The sequence below is a fragment of the Furipterus horrens genome, unplaced genomic scaffold (assembly GCF_987537825.1).
Source record: "Furipterus horrens unplaced genomic scaffold, mFurHor1.1.pri manual_scaffold_13, whole genome shotgun sequence".
NCBI classification, from domain to species: domain Eukaryota; kingdom Metazoa; phylum Chordata; class Mammalia; order Chiroptera; family Furipteridae; genus Furipterus; species Furipterus horrens.
In genome coordinates, this window is record NW_028327183.1 from 53,079,975 (window position 1) to 53,099,143 (window position 19,169).

General features: G+C 45.1%; 1 protein-coding gene across 1 annotated transcript; it reads left to right on the forward strand.

The window, feature by feature from the left end:
* The first annotated feature begins 13,281 nt into the window (after positions 1–13,281).
* On the forward strand, positions 13,282–18,960 carry ZNF350 (zinc finger protein 350). The gene is made up of 3 exons (XM_090261368.1): positions 13,282–13,423; positions 13,702–13,797; positions 17,537–18,960. Exons 1-3 carry the CDS (start codon positions 13,282–13,284, stop codon positions 18,883–18,885), a joined length of 1,587 nt encoding a protein of 528 aa, XP_090117494.1. The 3' UTR covers positions 18,886–18,960.
* Positions 18,961–19,169: the final 209 nt, after the last annotated feature.

The following is a 19,169-nucleotide window of genomic DNA, read 5'->3' on the forward strand; positions in this document are numbered from 1 at the left end:
CTCCGCCGCCGTAGGCCAACGAAATATCTGGGCGACGTTTCCAAACGCTGAAGCTGCTTGCGGAAGTGTAACATTTAGGCCCTCCTGGTGGGCTGGAGAAAGTCAGGTCAGTGTGTACACTTGTCCTTTTAATTTTTTTTAAAAACTTTATTTTTCCCTGACTGGTGTGGCTCTTTAGGTTGGGCGTCAGACAGAGAGCCGGAACGTCACAGGTTCGATTCCCAGTCAGGGCACACGCCTGGGTTGTGGGCCAGGCCCCGAGTTGGCAAACAATGGAGGTTCCTCTCCCTTTCTTTCACCCTCCCCCTCTAAAATAGTAGTCTTTTTTTTTTTTTTAAGTTAGTCTCCTGGTAAGTTTGTCTTACAGGGTACCTGACGTCACAGGGGGGAAGTGGTGTATTTGGGTCCATGGAATTGTCGGTGGCGGTTTTAAGAGGAGCGTCTAGGTATTTGGGAGCAGTCATGTGTGACACGCCTGTCTGTGGTTGGGGTACCTTTGGGGTCATCAGGCGATTGAGGGTCTGTAGAGATCAACGACCACATCCTGACTGTGATGGTCTTTGCGGGTGACTCTGTTTGTAATGAGTGGAGGTGGCATTTAGGATCATTGCTGTGTCTGGTTCGGCATTTAACAGTGACGTTGTGGTCAGTGTGGATGGTCATCACATGAGGGTGTCTGGTGTTTGTTTCGGAATAATGAGGGGGTGTGTGATGAGTGTGTCTCCGGAGAGGCACCTGATCCTGAGGCTGCATCTTGGGACCCCCAGGACGCCGGGCTGGTGGTTGGGTTGAAGTTCCAACCTCAGCTGTTGGGAAGGAACGGAATCCTTAGCATGCCATAGTCTCAGTATAGGGCAGGTTTTCCTACTGTTACAGAACCCCTGGGCTGCTCCAGTTGAAAACAAACCCACGGGCTCTTTAGCTAGGGGCCCGATTGCCCGCCGCCAAAATTATAACTCTCAATACCAGAGTTTGGTGAAAAGAAAACGAATTGTTTATTTAACAGTTATATAGATTTAGTTATTTGCGGATTTCTGTTGTTAAGTCTTATGCTCTTTAAAATACCCACAAACACATATCCTTGCCTCCCCCCTTCCAAACCAGGCTAGTTTTAGGGAAGTCAGAGAAACCGTTTCCCTACTTTCCAAACACAGTTCAGCTTTACCAGCAGCTGCCAATCATTCAATCCTGATTGGGGAGGTCCTTTCTGTGCTGTGGCGCCCTCCAGCTCTCAATGCAGGACCGCCTGGATTCTCAGCCTCCTTGTAAACTGCCTTCTTCCTGCAAACCGCGTGGATCTCTTCTCCTTCTCAAAACCGCATGGCGAGAGCCTCTTAAAGCAGCCTGGAGACCCCTTCTCCAAGCCACATGGAGAAGGCCCCTTCACCAAGCCATGCGGAGGGAGCGCGCGAGAGAGCGAGAGAGTGAGAGCGAGCGCACGAGCGTGCCAGAGAGAGAGTCAGAGCGCCAGAACGAGAGCCAGAGCGCCAGTGAGAGCCAGAGGGAGTCAGAGCGCGAGAGTCTGAGAGAGTCTCTGAGTGAGAGCCTGAGCCTGCCAGAGAGAGTCTGAGCTAAAATGTCCGCAGCTGCTTATATATCCCTGACTGCGTCATCTGACGCAGTGGGCGTTGCAAACAGTTCTGACCATTCACAGAACCTTACGTAGGCTCTGTGTGCTTTCCATACCGTCCCCTGGTTCAAGACTCCTCCCATCTGCCTGAGGCTTTGGATGCATTAAAGCCATTTGCATAAGAAAGACAGTAGCCACCAGCCTCAGGCATGTGGAAGCATTTGAAAAGCTGCTTACTTCTCCCCATCCCCCAGCTGCAAGCTCTGGGGATTTTTGGAACACCCCTGTTTCTGTAACACTACTGTTAATGAAACTTGTGCTGTTTGCAGTTTGGCTTGTTATGAATAATGCTGCTATGAAAATTCCTGTATGTGTTTTATGGTTTAGATTTGCTGTTATTTGGGGGGGCATATATAGCATAGATATAAACCTCAGAGAAGGCGGGAGAGCCCTGGGCCAATAGTAAAAAGTCCTCTGTTTTTGAGCCTTTTATCCAGGGGTTGACAAACTGCAGTGGAGAGACTAATCTGGCCACGCCCATCTGTCACACATCCTCTGTGGCTGCTCTCGCTCTGCAAGGGCAGAACTGAGTTCTTGTGACCAAGAACGGTGGTCCTCAAAGCGGGAAGTACTATATATATATATCAATCCCTGTGCAGAAACTGTTTGCCAACACCTGCTCTCATCTCTTAATATGTAGCAGCGGACACTGTTGCTTATTTGCCTGACACACAGTCACACTTTCTTCTTTGCTAACGGAATCTCCATTTTATTTAATATCCATCCCTCTGACAAGATGACCCATATGTCAGTCTGTTAGTAAGTCCTGGTCCGTCTTCGTCAACAGTGGGGTTCCAGTTCCCATCGCCAGTGACTGGATTACCTTGAAATGAGCTTAGTTACATGGTGCAGGCAGTTTCTAGGGAGCTACATAAGTGGAAATCCTCTTAGTTTCTGGGGAACATTTTCTCTTTTATTTTATTTATTACTTTTTATCCTCACCCAAGGACATTTTTTTCATTGCTTTTAGAGAGAGAGGAAGGAAGAGAGAGAAGCACCGATCAACCACCTATGACACATGCCCAGACTGACTATCGTAGTGGAATTGAACCCATAACCCTTCTGTTTGGGTAAGGCGCTCCAACCGAGTCACACTGGCCAGGCATCTTATTTTGTTCCTTTTGTTACAGAAACAGGGGAGTCCAAAAATCCCCAGAGTTTGCTGCTGGGGGATGGGGAGAAGTAAGCAGCTTTTCAAATGCTTCCACATGCCTGAGGCTGGTGGCTACTGTCTTTCTTATGCAAATGGCTTTAATGCATCCAAAGCCTCAGGCAGATGGGAGGAGTCTTGAACCAGGGGACGGTATGGAAAGCACACAGAGCCTACGTAAGGTTCTGTGAATGGTCAGAACTGTTTGCAACGCCCACTGCGTCAGATGACGCAGTCAGGGATATATAAGCAGCTGCAGACATTTTAGCTGAGACTCTCTCAAGCTCTGGTTCGGGCTCTGGCTCTCGCTCGGGCTCTCACTCTGAGACTCTCTGGGATTCTCGCTCTCAGACTCTCTCTGGCTCTGGCTCTGAGACTCTCTCAAGCTCTCGTTCGGGCTCTGGCTCTCACTGGCGCTGTGGCTCTCGCTCTCGCGCTCTGGCTCTGGCGCTCAGACTCTCTCTGGTGCGCTCGCGCGCTCGCTCTCGCTCTCTCGCTCTCTCGCTCTCTCGCGTGCTCCCTCCACGTGGCTTGGTGAAGGGGCCTTCTCCATGTGGCTTGGAGAAGGGGTCTCCAGGCTGCTTTAAGAGGCTCTCGCCATGCAGTTTTGAGAAGGAGAGAAGATCCACGCGGTTTGCAGAAAGAAGGCAGTTTGCAAGGAGGCTGAGAATCCAGGTGGTTCTGCATTGAGAGCTGGAGGGCACCACAGCACAGAAAGGACCTCCCCAATCAGGATTGAATGATTGGCAGCTGCTGGTAAAGCTGAACTGTGTTGGGAAAGTAGGGAAACGGTTTCTCTGACTTCCCTAAAACTAGCCTGGTTTGGAAGGGGGGGAGGCAAGGATATGTGTTTGTGGGTGTTTTAAAGAGCATAAGACTTAACAACGGAAATCCGCAAATAACTAAATCTATATAACTGTTAAATAAACAATTCGTTTTCTTTTCACCAAACTCTGGTATTGAGAGTTATAATTTTGGCGGCGGGCAATCGGGCCCCTAACTAAAGAGCCCGTGGGTTTGTTTTCAACTGGAGCAGCCCAGGGGTTCTGTAACAATTTGGCACCCCAGGTGGGACGTTAATAATTGCCCGTGGCAGGTCGACCCCCTTGGGAGACACCTTCTGAGGGCACCAACCGCCTAAGTACGCCTGTGTGGTGAAAAGAAAATAGAACTGAAAAGGGATTAGAGAAGTAAGATTGTTAGCTAAAACGTATTTCTGAAGTATTTCTGAAATAATGGCACCGTGGATGCTAGATTTGTTTGTCCGATTAGGAGAATTCCTAGAAGTAAAAGAATTATGGATGCCGGAGTGGTATATATGTTTTCTAGTCCTTGGGGTTGTTTTGGTTATAGCCATTAGCATGTATGTCTGGGTTAATAAAAGCAGTTCTGGGCAAGTCCCTGATGGCAGCCCGCTGGGAAGAATTTTGGAAAATTGGGATAAATACTGTCGTTATCCTATGACTAGAAAAATATTAATTTATTATTGTAACACTGTTTGGCCTGAGTATGTTCTGGGTGGTAAGAAAAGGTGGCCTGTGAATGGTTCTCTGAATTACCATGTGATTAATCAATTAAAGGGGTACTGTCTGCAATCGGGAAATTGGGAAGATGTTTATTATCTAAATGCATTTGTAGAGTTGCATAATAAGACCTTAGCAGAAATGGAGGCCCAAATAATGGTGCAGAGGAAAAAAGAGGCCACAAAGCCTTTTCCTGAGAGTCAAATGCCGGAAGAAAGGGAGAATGAGGAAGTAGCCCTCTTTAATTCTCTAAATCCGGGAGACAAAGGCCCTAATTTGGCACCAAGCCAGGCACAGGTGGGGGCGGTTCAGGAGGCTATAGCTTCTGCAGCAGTGGCTCCACCTCCTCTGCAGGTGGCCCAGGCTTCCGGGGCGGCGGTTCCTGTGGCGCAGCGCCCTCTGCAGGCGGCCGCAGCTCCTGCAACGCCAGTGGCGACGGCACAGCGCCCTCTGCAGGTGGAGGCTGCTTCCACCACACCACCTCCAGAGATGGAAGTGGCTTCTGTGGTGCCCGCCCTTTTGCAAACTCAAGGGACTTCTCTTGCACCACCCTTTTTGGAGCCAGCCTCTGAAGTGACTGCAAAGTCAATGACTCCACCCTTACAGGAGGAGGAGTGGGTCTCCCCCGCCAGAACCCGCCAAGGAACTCAGTATAGTCAGGGGGCCTCCCAATTCGGAGCAAGCCAATTCCCTCTACGGCAGTACCCAATAGGTGGAATAAATCAGCAAGGCCAGCCCTCTGGCTACTATTGGGCCCATACTCCGTTTTCCACTTCAGATTTGCTAAATTGGAAAAATTCTAACCCCTCATATAGGGAAGATCCTCAGAAAATGGCAGAGCTTGTTGCCTCCATTTTTGCCACTCATAACCCGAACTGGGCAGATGTACAGGCTCTCCTAAATATTCTTCTAACTGGGGATGAGAGGCGACTGGTTACAAGTAAGGCTAATGAAGAGGCTCAGCGTCTCCATGGAGAGGATCCCCAGGGGACTCCCGACCCAACTGTGGCAATTCCTTGGACAGAGCCTAACTGGGACCCAAATGGTGGAGGCCTAGTTCCTTTGAAACACTACAGGAAGTGTATATTGGAAGGACTTAGAAAAGGGGTACCCAAGCCAAAAAGCCTGAATATGGTACAGACTATTCAGCAAAAACCAGATGAGGATCCTTCTGAGTTCTTAGAGAGGATCTATCAAGCCTATAGAAAGTACACTGATGTTGATCCACAGGCACAAGAGAACTTAAGAATGGTGAACATGACATTTATTGGGCAGAGTGCCCCAGATATTAGACGGAAACTCCAGCGTATAGACGGAGTATTAGGAATGAGCCCCTCTCAGTTAGTGGACATCGCATTTAAAGTTTACCATGCAAGGGGAGTAGGAAAGAGAAGACAGGACTTGATGTTCTTTAAAACAGGCTGGAGAGGCCAAAGGAAGAAACAGGACCCTAAAGAGAGGAGGAAAGAGCCATTGGGCAAGGACCAGTGTGCCTATTGCAGAAAGAAGGGCCATTGGAAAAATGAGTGTCCAAATCGTAAGAAGGGAAGTAGAAATGAAAACCCTTGCACCCATTCGGACCTGGGGACAGAGTCTTACTGAAGACCTGGAAGACGCAAGGTCCTGAACAGCAGCTGGCTGAACAATGGACTGGTCCCTATGATGTTTTGCTAACAACACATGCTTCACTGAAGCTGGTAGGAATCAAGTCCTGGATACACCACACACGGGTAAAACGAGCACCGCCTGAGGAGGACACAGACCCTGCTGCTGTGACTGACACCAAAAGGGAAAGTTGGACCTGCACTCCGGAAGAAGATTTGAAATTACTCTTTCGAAAAAAAGGACAGTGAACTGAAACACAGATTTAAAGTGTTTCTTTTGCTTTAGGCATGTGCTTGCAAATCTAGGGAATTTTAGCTGCCAAATACTGAGTTTGGGTAGAGTCCTTTACAGTATGGAAAAGAATTGGAAATGGGTTATGGTTAAATCTGAATGGGTAAATATATAGAAAGGTTGTGAAAGTTTTTAAACCTGGGAAAAGGGAAACCTCAACTACTTGTGGTCTAATTGTATGGTTACTGTACCTCTGTATTGGCATTTAGCCATTGGGGACCTATGAAAGGTCATTTGGAATTCCCTGTATTGGTTTGGCATTAGCCACTGGAGACCTATGTAAGGTCTAGAATTCTCTTAGACCTAGGAAGTGTCTGGAATTCTTTGGTTTGGCATTAGCCATTGGTGACCTAGGAAAGGTCGTCTGGAATTCCCTGGATTGGCATTTAGCCTTGGGACCTATGAAAGGTCATTTGGAATTCCCTGTATTGGTTTGGCATTAGCCACTGGAGACCTATGTAAGGTCTAGAATTCTCTGAGACCTAGGAAGTGTCTGGAATTCTCTGTATTGGTACTGGCCATATAATCTGAAAGGAAAATTGAGGTTTCCCAGAGAAAGTTAAGAAAACTTCACATGTAGGAAAGTGAACAAAAGAAAGTATAAGGCATTGAAATGCAATTTTGGGAATATTAGAAGGACGAGGATTTTCCTTCACACTGTGTATTTTTCTCCTTACCTGATCCCTCCAGAATTTGGCAATTTAAAGGAGTAAGTAATTACGTTAGGTTTCTTTGCATAAAACTAAAAAGACCAGTTGTTAATGAAGGTATTGTTAACCAAGACTTTGACTGGAATGACATGCCTGAAGGAGGCATGCTTAGGCTCTGGTTGTTACCAGAAAGCTCTGAGGAACTTGACTTTACTTTTGAATCTAAGGAAAGCCCAGAAGGGAAAAGGCCTGACACCTTGGTTGGTTGTGCGGTTCATGGCAGTCTTTCCAGGGAAGGAACGAAGGTTGCTTTCCTGAAAGATGGCTAGAAAGAACCTTAAGGCACAATGGAAAACCCAAAGGACTTGGGAAAGCAGGTGTTTGCAGGCAAGGCTGAATGGCAGGTGTGTGGCTCAGCTTCTGTGCCCTGATGGGCAGACTAAAGTCAACATGAAGGTTCCTTGCGTAAGTTCCAGCATAGTAGACTTAAAGATCATATGTGATCAATCACTGCTCTTGTTGTGTTTATGCAAATGAACAGGCTAAATTAAAACTGGACTTAATGCAGCCCTTTACTGACAAGGAGGGTGATCTTAAGGAGAAAAATCTTGACTTAAGGAAAATTGCAATGCTCAGTGCAGCTAACTGTCTATAAAGTTTGTTTTTCATTTGAAAGTTAAACCAAGTCTGTGACATTATCAAGGATGCTTTATTTACAGGCAAGAAGAATGTCAAATGCCTTGCAACTGGAGGTTTCCCAATAAGACAGTCTCTCAGATTAAGAGACTGGTTTGTGAACTGTGTTGTGTAAATTAACATGCATGTTCTTTCTGTTTTCATAGGGCATAAGCCTATGATCTCTACCTGAGTAATTATCTGTACATATAGGCCTCACTTAAGAAGTCCATCTGCATTGCCACCTCCTGAGACTCAACGGTTTGGCTGAACTAAGTGGCTGAGTTGGTGAAGTGTGGGGTGGTCTGCAGGCTTCACTTTAAAACCGGTTTCTTTTCTGTCCTAATGGCTTGGACAGAAAGGGCCCAGAGGTCTGAGAGGGGGGAAATCCAAAATTTATACCCCTCAGCCCAAACTAAGTATGGTGGGCAAAAGGGCTTTGGACAGGTGTGACATGCCCTGCACACCTTCCTCCAAAGAAGCCATTTCTTTTTCCTAATGTGGGACATTGAAAAATTAACTCCTGCCTTTTGTATATAGTGGTTGTAGGTTGGATTGTGTTTTTAGCCCTGTTGCCAAATCTGTTGCCCTCAGAATACGACAAGGATGCCAACTTGTCCAGCAGTACCAGCCCTCGGAAACCAAGCATGCTGCTACCCAGGAATAGCCAACTGACCTGGACTCTGCAAGATTCTTCCCCATGTGGGAAGGGCACCCTCCCCTACATCCCCACTCTTATTAGGGATTTCTAGACCCAAGGGTAGGTAGGACGACGACCACGTTCAGCAGGAAGCAGTTAGAGGAGCATGAGACCTTCGCCCATTGTCCTTTATAAGATTATAAAGGGTCTTAGTCTGAAAGGGGGGAAACTGTTACAGAAACAGGGGAGTCCAAAAATCCCCAGAGTTTGCTGCTGGGGGATGGGGAGAAGTAAGCAGCTTTTCAAATGCTTCCACATGCCTGAGGCTGGTTGCTACTGTCTTTCTTATGCAAATGGCTTTAATGCATCCAAAGCCTCAGGCAGATGGGAGGAGTCTTGAACCAGGGGACGGTATGGAAAGCACACAGAGCCTACGTAAGGTTCTGTGAATGGTCAGAACTGTTTGCAACGCCCACTGCGTCAGATGACGCAGTCAGGGATATATAAGCAGCTGCAGACATTTTAGCTGAGACTCTCTCAAGCTCTGGTTCGGGCTCTGGCTCTCGCTCGGGCTCTCACTCTGAGACTCTCTGGGACTCTCGCTCTCAGACTCTCTCTGGCTCTGGCTCTGAGACTCTCTCAAGCTCTCGTTCGGGCTCTGGCTCTCACTGGCGCTGTGGCTCTCGCTCTCGCGCTCTGGCTCTGGCGCTCAGACTCTCTCTGGTGCGCTCGCGCGCTCGCTCTCGCTCTCTCGCTCTCTCGCGTGCTCCCTCCACGTGGCTTGGTGAAGGGGCCTTCTCCATATGGCTTGGAGAAGGGGTCTCCAGGCTGCTTTAAGAGGCTCTCGCCATGCAGTTTTGAGAAGGAGAGAAGATCCACGCGGTTTGCAGAAAGAAGGCAGTTTGCAAGGAGGCTGAGAATCCAGGTGGTTCTGCATTGAGAGCTGGAGGGCACCACAGCACAGAAAGGACCTCCCCAATCAGGATTGAATGATTGGCAGCTGCTGGTAAAGCTGAACTGTGTTGGGAAAGTAGGGAAACGGTTTCTCTGACTTCCCTAAAACTAGCCTGGTTTGGAAGGGGGGGAGGCAAGGATATGTGTTTGTGGGTGTTTTAAAGAGCATAAGACTTAACAACGGAAATCCGCAAATAACTAAATCTATATAACTGTTAAATAAACAATTCGTTTTCTTTTCACCAAACTCTGGTATTGAGAGTTATAATTTTGGCGGCGGGCAATCGGGCCCCTAACTAAAGAGCCCGTGGGTTTGTTTTCAACTGGAGCAGCCCAGGGGTTCTGTAACACTTTGGCTATTGTACTAATGTTGTACTGACATAGTTAAAGTAAGTTGAAGCCTTCGTAAGTGATAGAGCAAGTCTTTCAACTTTTTTTTTTTTTAAGATTTTATTTATTTGTTTTTAGAGAGAGTGGAAGGGAGAGAGAAAGAGAGGGAGAGAAACATCATTGTGCAAGAGATACATGATTGCCTCTCCCATGCTCACAACTGGGGACCTGACTCACAACCCAGGCATGTGCCCTGATGGAGAATCAAACCAGTGACCTTCAGTTCACAGGCTGGCACTCAGTCCACTAAGAAACACCAGCCAGGGCCTGAAACTTTTTTTATTGTTAGAGGTATATCAGTCTTAACAAAGTGATCGGTTTAGGATTTTGACTGGGGTTTCATTGGGTCTGTATACTCATATATGTTTGGGAGACAGGGCATCTTTAAAATGCCTGGTTTTCTGAGTCACCTTCCCAGTCAGTTTATCTTTCCATTTATTTAAGTCTGGTAAAATTTCTCTCAACATTTCTTGCTACTTATGTAATATTTTTTTTGTTCTTCTAAATGATAATTTATAAATTTTATTTTGTTTGTTGACAGCATGTTTGTCAGTTACTGGGGAAGGTCTGTTGAAATCTTTTATTAGTCTGGGTTTGTTTATCTCTTCTTATTTTTTAGTCCACCTTTACTGCAGACATTTCAAGACTATATTGTTAGGTGTATATAAATTACATACTTTTATAAGGTGGTAAATTGAACCTCTTACCAGTGAGTGTTGTTTCAATTTCTCTGTAGTAATTTTTGGTTTTCTGGTTCATTTTGTCCGAGAATATACTAACATGAGATTATTTGTGGTGACTTTTCATGATATATTTCTTTCTAAACTTTAATTTCAAGGTTTCCATATTGGTATATTTCAGACATGTCACCCATAATAGCATGTTATTCAGTTTTAAATATTCATTGAGTGTGGCAGTGTTGAGGTGTTAGTATTTAATGTAATTAAGTAGAATTCTTGTTGTGTTTATACCTAATATAATTTTTAGTATGTTATGTTTTAAAACAGTCATCTAAGTGCATTGTACTTGCCCTGATCTCATTTCCATATTTTATTTATTTATTTATTTTTGCCCTGTTTTGGATGATTTAAAAAATTTTTATAAACAATTTTAAATTTATTTTTGGAGAGAGGGGAAAGGAGGAAGAAAGAGAGGGAGAGAAATATCGATGTGCAAGATACACACCAATTGGTTGCCTCTTGCATGCCCCCAACTGGGGACCCAGTGTGCAACCCAGGGATGCGTCCTGACTGGGAGTCGAACTGGTGACTCTTTGGTTCACAGGCTGGCATGCGACCACTGAGCCACACCAGCCAGGGCTAAAATTTTATTTATTGATATTTAGAGAGGCAGAGGAAAGAGGGAGGAGAGAAAAATACCAATTTGTTGTTCTACTTGTTTATGCATTCATTTCTTGATTTTTTAAGTATATTTTATTGATTATGTATTACAGCTGTCCCAGTTTTTCTCCACTTCACCACCTCCACCTTGTACCCCCCTTCCGTCCCCCTTATTTCATGTCCATAGGTCATCCAAGTTCTTTGGCTTCTCCATTTCCTATATTATTCTTAACATCACCCTGTCTATTTTTTTACCTACCAATTATGCTTCTTAATGCCTGGACCATTTCCCTATTCTCCCCTTCCCCCTCCCAGCTGATAACCCTCCAGATGGTTTCGATATCTATGATTCTATTCCTATTTTGGTTGTTTGCTTAGTTTTTTTTTTGTTGTTGTTGTTTTTGTTTGTTTGTTTTAGATCCACTTGTTGATAGTTGTAAATTTGTTGCCTTCTTGATGGTTTTGATCTTCTTTTTCTTAAATAAGTCCCTTAAACATTTCCTGTAATAATGGCTTGGTGGTGATGAACGCCTTTAGCTTTACCTTGTCTGGGAATCACTTTATCTGCCCTTCTATTCTAAATAGTAGGTGGATCTAACCAGCCACCTAGATATGTGCCCTGACCACATATTGAACTGGCAGCCTTCCAGTTTACAGGGCGACGCTCCAACCAACTGATCCACACCAGCCAAGGTTCACTGGTTGGTTCTTGTATGTGCCCTGAATGGGGATTGAACCTGCAAACTTGGCTATCGGGACAACACTCAAACCAACTAAACTTCCTGGCCAGAGCTTAGATGATGTTTTCAATTTATATTTCTCCCATCTGTAAACATGGAAATTATGTATTTTAAGACAACTGTTGGTTTTTATCATGAAAGTAGACATTACATAGAATCTGGAAGTTTTCTTAAATTCTGTGTTAAATAGTACTTTTACACTCTTTTCCAACAATGCAGGGATCTTAAGCACTTAATTTAACACCTTTCATTTACAATATTGTATACTTTTCTATGTATTTAAAACCTCCTAAGATATTATTATTGCTTATGTGACAGTGCTGATGACTTGCCCAGTGCATTGGTTTCCCCACTGAAATGTGTGCAGTCATGGGGTGTAGAGAAACATTTGAAGAGGCCCCTGAGAACACACTTTAAAGGGAACAGTGCCTGATATCCTCCTTCCATACGGTCTGCTTTGTCCAAGTGAGTTTATTGAGACTCACTTATCTGTGAAGCATGGTGTGGGGACAGATGTCATTTTCTCAGATCTCCTTTGGCAGTCATTCCTCATACTCTCCATAGAATAAAGAAGTACCTCCTCTACAGAAAGAACCTGGGGCTTTACTGGCCAGAAGAACAGATACTTCAGGGACACCCTGTGAAGGGACACGAGCGATACTGTGGGCACGTGCGTGGGCGAGGGCGCAGGAGCACTGTAGCATCTGGGCCCAGAGGAACTGGGCTACCTACTGAATTTCTCCTCAATCCACAGGTCCTGACTCCCCAGGAGCGGTAGAATCATGTGAAGCAGGAGGAAGTTTCAGGGTCGGGTATCAGCATGTCTGGGGACACACCTGACTGAAGACATATTTCTGAACAGAGATTTAGAGCAGACCCAGAACACACCAAGACAAGGCCTCCCTGCTGCCAGATCTTTTCAGAGAACAGAAGAAAATGCTCCAGGCTCAGGTGACTTTGGGTTTGTTTTATCCTCTCCTTTATTCATTAATGGATTTGTAGAGGCCTATAAAAAACCACTTCCATTAAGCCCTGGCTGGTGTGGGTCAATGGATGGGGCACTGGCCTATGAACCAAAGTGTCGCTGGTTAGATTCCCTATTAGAGCACATGCCTGGGTTGTGGGCTAGGTACCCAGTTGGGGGCGTGCAAGAGGCAACCAACTGATATTTCTCTCACACATCAATGTTTCTCTTGTTCTCTTCCTCCCTCCTTTCCCCTTCCCTTTCCCCTTCCCCTTCTCAGAAAAAAAAAAAATCTTTTTAAAAACCTATCTCCATTAATCTGAAAAGTATATTTATGATATACACATGTTTTTCGACTCTCAAATATGAGAATATGGTGTTACAAGAACAGTTAACTTCTTCACATTATAGGAACTTCTAATTGTATGAATGCATGGATGACTGAATGCTGTTTACAAACACGGGGGGGAAAAATTAAGTTTAAAGTTGTAAGTATGCAAAACACAGAATTCATTCTTTGCTTATTCTTTATTATTGTATTATTTAACATATGAACAACTGTTTAAGCCTACTTTTGCCCCACCCTGCATTTTATGAGGCATGTGATTATTCAACTGTATATCAAAATAAAACCCACTTGCTGTATAGATGCTGCCTACAAAGTGAAAATGAACAGAAAATCTAATATTTCTGTCATATTATCTAAAGGATATCACGCCATTAAACAGAATGGTGTTGTTACAGAAATCCCTGACATTTCACGATGTGGCCGTGGACTTCACCTGGGAGGAGTGGCAGCTCCTGAACCCCAATCAGAAGAACCTGTACAAAGATGTGATGTTGGAGAACCTCAGCAACCTAGTGTCAGTGGGTGAGGACAGCTCCCTGGCGTCACTCAGTTGGTCCCTAGTCAGTGGCCTTTGCCTCCTCAACTTCTGAAAGCTCTGGCATATCTGGTTTTCTAAAGTGGTAGATGAATCTCAGTTCCCTCTCTGGCCCTTGATCAGTATGTTCTCCCTTCTCCTGAGACAAAAGGCCTTACTCTGTAAATGTGAAAATTGTTTTGTCCTTCAGCATAACATTGAGTGGTCTTCACAGATGCCCAGTCCTTTCCGTTAGTCTAAGTCTTCTATCATTCCCCACGAACAGGTTATGAATCCAGCAACCCAGACACATTCTCCAAGTTGGATCAAGGAGAAGCACCATGGACAAAGGAAGGTGAAATCCACTGTCGAACCCGTTCAGGTGAGTTAGAGAACCAGCTTGGGGTGGGCTGTGGGGATCACATTCCAGTTGTTCAGAGCAGAGGCCCAGAAGTGAAGGGGGCATGAGGATAGGTAAGCAGTGCCCCCATGTGTGTCTCTCCCAGTGAGAGAGAGACCACTTTCTCTTTGTAGGAGTTTACAGAGAAATATATTCCTTTATTTCTTCTGGGGTGTTACCCCTCTTTATTTTATCTGCACCTTGGTTTTTTGTTTTTAGGATTCACAAATCTTTCCCTTCTTCATACTCTTCCACCTCCCTTGCCATGAGATTCCGCCATCTAAGGTTTTTCTCCAAAGAGCAAACTGTGCTCACTGTCTTCTGCCCACTGCTTCTTTCTGCCCCTGGTAATGTTGATTTCGCTTCCCAACATCCACCCCTTCTTGGATGCTGTGCCCACAAAGTCCAGCTGGTCTTCACCGTATCTTTGCTTTACTTTTTCTCTTAGCTTCACTTTTTCTTCATTCTTCAATGGTTCCATTTCCCACTTCCTCATCTTATTCACTAGCTGTTCAAAGTTTTCTTCATTCTAATCAGCGAAGCTTCTTTTGTTCCCTACACGAGTCTCCCAAACTGCTCTCTCCCCACTGTGATCCACCACAGACTATTCGGTAGAATTTACTCATTTGGTGGCAACGCCCCTGAGCTCCCAATAACTGCAAGGACCTAGAATCATCATCCCTCCCAGAAAAGCCCTGTGAGTTCAAGTTCCTGTTCACGCCTGTGCATCTGCCTTCCTGGCCATTCATCTGTCACCTCAGTTGTTCCTGCCACAGAGCTCTCCTCTTTAAAGGAGTCTTGTGTTCATGATGTGTTTCAACTAGAAGATTTATTTTAACTACGTACATTCTCAGTTCTGGCCTATACCGGACCATGACTTCTGCCTACTGATAATTAATTCCTTTGTGTATGTATTAATTTTGAACCTTGTTCTTGTTTGCTATAGATGTTACCATTGTAGTATTCACTTCCCTAAAACTTTTATTTTCCTTCCAATCATATTCTGTGGACATTAAGTCCCAGTTAACTCCATTATCCATCACATGATATTAAAATTTTTCTTTCCGTGATTTGTATGATATGATGTCTTATTCACAAGGAGAGAGATTTCAGCCTAATCTCTGAAATGCTTCCGAATGTGTTTCATCCATGTTGTTGCTTCCTTGATTCATCGTCTGTAAATTTTTTTTTTTTTGATAACGTAGTATATGCTGGGGCATAAGAGCAGTGAGAAAAAGCATACAAATAGACCAAGAGCTTTCATTCTAACAGAAGGAGTCAAAAAAGGAATCAAAACACACAAATAAATAATATATCTAGATGGAGAAAAGTGCTGTGATGAAAAATTTAGTTAGCAGAATGGAACAGTAGGTGCGGGGCCAGAGCTGCTCTTTTAGTAAGGGAGCCAACAGCTCTGCGATAAGATGCCTTTGAGCCAAAAGATGAAGGACAGTAGGCCGCTGGGCTAAGAGATTCCAGGTAGAGACGACAGCAGGTTGACACGGCAGGAATGTGCGTGGGAGACAGCAAGGAGCCCATGTGCACGGAGCAGACTGCGCTGTAAGGACCATGACGGAGTGAGGTCAGAGTGGCGGCGGCGGCAGCAGGAGGGGAGGGTAAGCTTCGTCCTGTAATTCACATTAGGGAATCACGGTTTTCCTCCAAACGAGATGAGAAAGACGTGCGGAATGACGTGAAATAATTTCCTTCTCATTCATGGAGACGGACAGACGTGTGGGGATTGCAGGGGGTAGGTGGGTGGGTGGACATGGAAGAGGGTATAGGGGGGAAAATGCTAAAAAATAAAATAAAAAAATAAGTATTTGAGGTTGTGTGAAAAAATACTAATCATAAAATAATTTCCCTTCTCAGAGGGCCCCTTCTGTGGCCGTAGGAAGCAGACCGGAGCAGGCGGGGCTCAGGCAGGACCCCCATGGAAGGGGCTATTGCAAAACACGAGGAGGAGGGAATGGGCAGCTTCCATACCGGTTGACGGCTGGTTATCGGTCAGTCTCTGGAGACGCGTATTACAGCAGGCGATGGAGTTTTTGTTCCTTTTGTTGTGGTGGTTATTTTAGTGTTCTGAGTGGAAGAGATTTGACATTTAACTCAGTGCGGGCTGTGAGAGGAAGAAGTAGATGAAGGCTGATGGAAATGTCCTTGGGGTGAGGATCTCAGGGCCATGAAACAGCGTGACAGAATAATGAGTGCTTGGCCTTGGCACTGGTTTTAGGAATAAGAAACCTTCGTTAAGGTGCAGTAGAGCAGGTAGATGATGGATGTGGGTAGGCTCCCTGGGTGAGGTATGTCCCCAAGTGAAACCCTAAAGGTCAGAGGCTTGTGGCAGGAGTGTGTCGGAAGAACCTTAGGAAGCCTGCTCAGAGAGAGCAGAGAGGACAAGGTAAGGTCAGCAGGGTAGCAGCTGGGGGTCCCATAAGGGGACATTTCAAGGACATTTCAAAACTTTGGTTTTATTCTTTGTGAGATGATAACCCTTTAAGGACTTCTGAGTAGAGGACTGTTGTGATATAATTTATGTGGAAAGGATCGTTATTGGGCTGCTGCATAGAAAACAGACGGGCCCTGCCCTGGCTGCTATGGCTCAGTGGATTGTGTGCCATCCTGCAAACCAATGGGTCACTGGTTCAATTCCCAGTCAGGGCATGTGCCTGGGCTGAGGGCCTAGTCCCAAGTTGGGGGAATGTAAGAGAAAACCACACATGGATGTTTCTCTCCCTCTCTTTCTCCCTCCCTTCTCCTCTCTCTAAAAATAAATAAAATCTTCAAAAAAATAAAAAAGAAAACAGGCCCTGGCAGGGGAGGAACTAGAAAACCAGGCAGAAGGCTATGCCGTAGCACAACAGAGTGACTGGCTTTGACGTGCGGAAGGAGTGTCAGTCCAGTTCTGGGCATGTTCCTAACAGAGGGCAGGCAAGATTTATCACTGAGGTACATATGCTGTGGGTGAGTGCTCATTGAAGAGAAGTGTAGACTTGTCACTTACAGTGACGGAGAGGATGCGTGGAGGGCTTTGGGTTGGGAAATCAAGGGTCCTGCTGTGGAGGTTGTTAGTCAGAGGGGCTCGGAGCTCTCTGCTCTGTCATCACCACTCTCCCACCATGCCCGCCACAGCAGTGAACCCGCAGTGAGTCCTGGCTTCTTCCGAAACGTCCCCGATTTCCTTCTCCTCTCTCCATCTCCACTTTGCCTTTCCACCTGTGTTCGCAACCTGCAGCTCTTTCTTGCGCGTGTCTTTGCCGCATAAGTGGCAAAGTGTAGGCCCCATAAAACTTGAGGACTATGTTTATGTGTCCCCAACCTAGGGTCATGTTGGTACACAGGCGTCGTCTGTGAGGAATGTGTAAGGAGTGAGTCTGTCCCTCACCAATTTGAATGAGGTGGCAGCTATCCTACCAGTGTCTGCTGATACCATAAATTGCTTAAATTTTACAGTCTGCATGTTTGGCAAGGCCTTACAGAGCAGACAGATCTGTATTTTGTCATTGTAAATTGTGTAATCTGGTTTTACACTCAACTCTTAACTTTGGTTTGTTTATATTTATTACATTTTCCAATGTTCAGTGAACATTGACCATGGAGTTTTGTTTACATTTATATCACAAGGTCATTGTGAAAACTACACATAAGGGTTGTTGTTTTCTTTTTAACCTTTCTTCCAATTCAAGATGCTGAATGAGTTCATTGTGCTTTTCCTTCCTAGAAATCAGGAGACTTGATGATCATCTGCCAGAGCACTTACAGAATGGAAGCATGGAGAGCAGCCTAGAACAATGGCATGAATGCAACACACTTGAAAACACTGTCTGTGAGAGCAAAACCTGTCCTCTGTTACAACAAAACCATATGTTTGACTCACATGGAGAAAGTATGAAATCAAGTTTATCTTTATTTAGCCAGAACAGAAGCTATGAAATCAAGACTCCCACGGAGCTTTCTGGAGATGGGACATCCTTTATCCACGCTATCAGTGAGCAATTTCAGGCTGAAATGAAATTTCCTGAAAACCAAAAACTCATCAGCACTAAGTCCCAACTCATCAAGCACCAGAAACCTCCGAAAAGAAAGAAGCCTCACATATGCCGTGAATGTGGAAAAGCTTTCATGAAGAAGTCTTGGCTCACTGATCATCAGATCATTCATACAGGTGAGAAGCCCCATCAGTGTAGTCTGTGTGGGAAAGCCTTCTCCAGAAAGTTCATGCTCACTGAACACCAGAGAACGCACACGGGAGAGAAACCTTATAAATGCTCTGAATGTGGCAAAGCCTTTCTCAAGAAATCACGGCTTAATATACATCAGAAAACACACACAGGAGAGAAACCCTTCATATGCAGTGACTGTGGAAAAGGCTTCATCCAGAAGGGCAATCTCATTGTACATCAGCGAATTCACACAGGTGAGAAACCTTATATATGCAATGAATGTGGAAAAGGCTTCATCCAGAAGACATGCCTCATAGCACATCAGAGATTTCACACAGGAAAGACACCCTTTCTGTGTAGTGAATGTGGAAAATCCTGTTCCCAGAAGTCAGGTCTCATTAAACATCAAAGAATTCATACTGGAGAGAAACCCTTTGAATGCAGTGACTGTGGAAAAGCCTTCACCACGAAGCAGAAGGTCTTTGTCCATCAAAGAACTCATACAGGAGAGAGACCCTATACCTGCAATGAGTGTGGGAAAGCTTTTGCCTACATGTCTTGCCTTGTGAAACATAAAAGAATACATGCAAGAGAGAAACATGGTGATTCAGTCAAGGTGGAAAATCCTCCCACAGAGAGTCCCAGCCCATCACTGACTAGTGTGGTCCTGCAGGAGAAAAGCCTTGTTAATACACTGACTATGCAGGTGCCTTCCGTAGCCCCTCAGACAGCATTAAACGTCAGTGGCCTCCTAGCAAACAGAAACGTAGTCATAGTGGGTCAGCCTGTGGCCAGATGTGCACCCTCAGGAGGATGTGCACAGGACAGAAACGTTATGAATGCAGTGAGTGTGGATTCACCCTCGGTGGTCAATTACATGTTATTTTATGTCACAGGAAACCAATAGGAAAAAACTCAAAGACATTCTATGTGCAAAGATTTGATCAAAAATTTCTAGTTCAGAAAATGGTTGAAAAGTATATCCTGAGAGAACTTGTATAAAAGCTGAGACTGGGAAGTAGTGATAATCTCATCCTGTTAAATATATGCGTTGATACAGAAGCATAATCTGGTCTTAACCCAGACATGTATATCAGTTGCTTTACTGTGTCAATTAAAGGAATGAATGGTAGCTCTGGAGGCAATACGTGAATTTTTAAAACACAAATGTAACTGATATCTGAAATATTG

Excerpts from the sequence above, each read along its gene's own strand:
- ZNF350 (XM_090261368.1), top strand. The coding sequence starts at position 13,282 with ATGGTGTTGTTACAGAAATCCCTGACATTTCACGATGTGGCCGTGGAC. Across the intron at positions 13,424-13,701 it reads CAGCAACCTAGTGTCAGTGG|GTTATGAATCCAGCAACCCA; the intron begins GTGAGGACAGCT and ends CCCCACGAACAG. Across the intron at positions 13,798-17,536 it reads CCACTGTCGAACCCGTTCAG|AAATCAGGAGACTTGATGAT; the intron begins GTGAGTTAGAGA and ends TTTCCTTCCTAG.